At 26.4% G+C, this 1582-nt stretch overlaps 1 protein-coding gene across 1 annotated transcript; it reads left to right on the top strand.

The window, feature by feature from the left end:
- Nucleotides 1–541: 541 nt before the first annotated feature.
- On the top strand, nucleotides 542–886 carry LOC132726684 (uncharacterized; the record flags this gene model as incomplete). Its single annotated transcript, XM_060712031.1, has 1 exon — nucleotides 542–886. A coding segment is annotated over one exon (345 nt), but the record flags the coding sequence as incomplete, so codon positions are not given.
- Nucleotides 887–1582: the final 696 nt, after the last annotated feature.

The raw sequence follows: 1582 nt of genomic DNA, 5'->3' as shown, positions 1-1582 counted from the left end.
GTACTGCAAATATTTTTGCGCATTAAATGAAATCATTAAAATTAATGCATTATTTTCTTATTGGAAAATCTGACTGACTTAGACTTTATAGAGAATTAATTTCTAGTAAACTCCCTTTATTTACATGAAATATTAAATGTGGTGTTATCTTTACAAATAATGCTTTTCGGAACATACAATATTGATAAATCTTAATTTTAGTATCATATTTATGATAAAAAAGAAACATATTATTAATTCATAACAAAAATGATGGTGACTAAAGTTGGATGATGGTGCGTATATATGTGAATTGAAATCATTGTCTTTTAGTTAGAGAGAAGTTATGAAAATAAACAATTTTTGTATAGTAAGAAAAAAGATTATAAATACTGCTGTAAAGTGACCAAACAAAAATACTTAAAAAGTGTATCATTAAAAATGGAGGAAATGAAAAATAAAAAAACAAAAGAATTCTGGAAAATGTTTAAATCAAAAAATAATAATTATTCTGACTGTAGCGAATCTATTGACATAAATGATTTTTATGAACATTTTAAAGAATTGACCTCAGAATTAAAAATTGATGAGGATGAAGATTGTATAGATTTTTTAAATGATTTTGATTCTCATGTTTCTGCTGACTCATCGTTTGAAGAATTAAATGAAGCGTTTACATTAGATGAAATAAGGAGTGCTATTAAATTGTTAGGCAGGGATAAAGCATGTTCTTTAGATAATATTTCATATGAGTATTTTTTAGAAGGTATTGATGTTTTAGATAAACCGTTAGAGATCTTGTTTAATTATATTCTTGATAAACAATGTTTCCCAAAGTCATGGTCTAAAGGTGTCATTATACCTGTATTCAAAAAGGGAGATAATGCTGATGTAAATAATTATAGAGGTATTACGCTTATTAGTTGTTTTGCTAAATTATTCACTATTGTTATAAATGAAAGATTAAAGAAATGGTCTATTGCGAATGATATTGTTACTGATGCACAGTTTGGTTTTAAAGCTAATTATAGTACTGTAGATGCAATATTTTTATTGAATTCCTTTATCGAAAAACAATTAAAAAATAGATCTAAACTGTACTGTTGTTTTATTGATCTTCAAAAGTGTTTTGATTCAATATACAGGATTGGCCTTTGGGTTAAACTTATTAAAATGGGGATTAGTGGTAGATTATTTAATGTTGTACGGTCACTTTATAATGATGTTAAATTGTGTGTTAAACATTTGAATCAGTTATCCGATGTGTACAATTGTGATATAGGATTATTGCAAGGGGAGATAATGTCTCCTCTGCTCTTTTCTCTTTTTATAAACGATGTTGAACTACATTTACAACAAGATCCAAATGCCTGTATTTCTCTAGATCAACTTTCAATTTATTTATTACTTTTTGCAGATGATGCAGTGATTTTTTCAGAAACTGAAGAGGGCTTACAAAAATCTTTGGATAATTTTAAGACTTATTGTGATAAATGGAAACTTAAAGTTAATATTGCTAAAACAAAAATTATGATTTTCAAGAAAGGTGGAAACAACAGAAACACTAATTATTGTTTTAAGTATGATGGAGAAACTATTGTTG

The sequence above is a fragment of the Ruditapes philippinarum genome, unplaced genomic scaffold (assembly GCF_026571515.1).
Source record: "Ruditapes philippinarum isolate M1 unplaced genomic scaffold, ASM2657151v2 ctg18796_1_1_1_1, whole genome shotgun sequence".
Taxonomy (NCBI): domain Eukaryota; kingdom Metazoa; phylum Mollusca; class Bivalvia; order Venerida; family Veneridae; genus Ruditapes; species Ruditapes philippinarum.
This window is presented reverse-complemented; position numbering and strand designations above follow the sequence as displayed.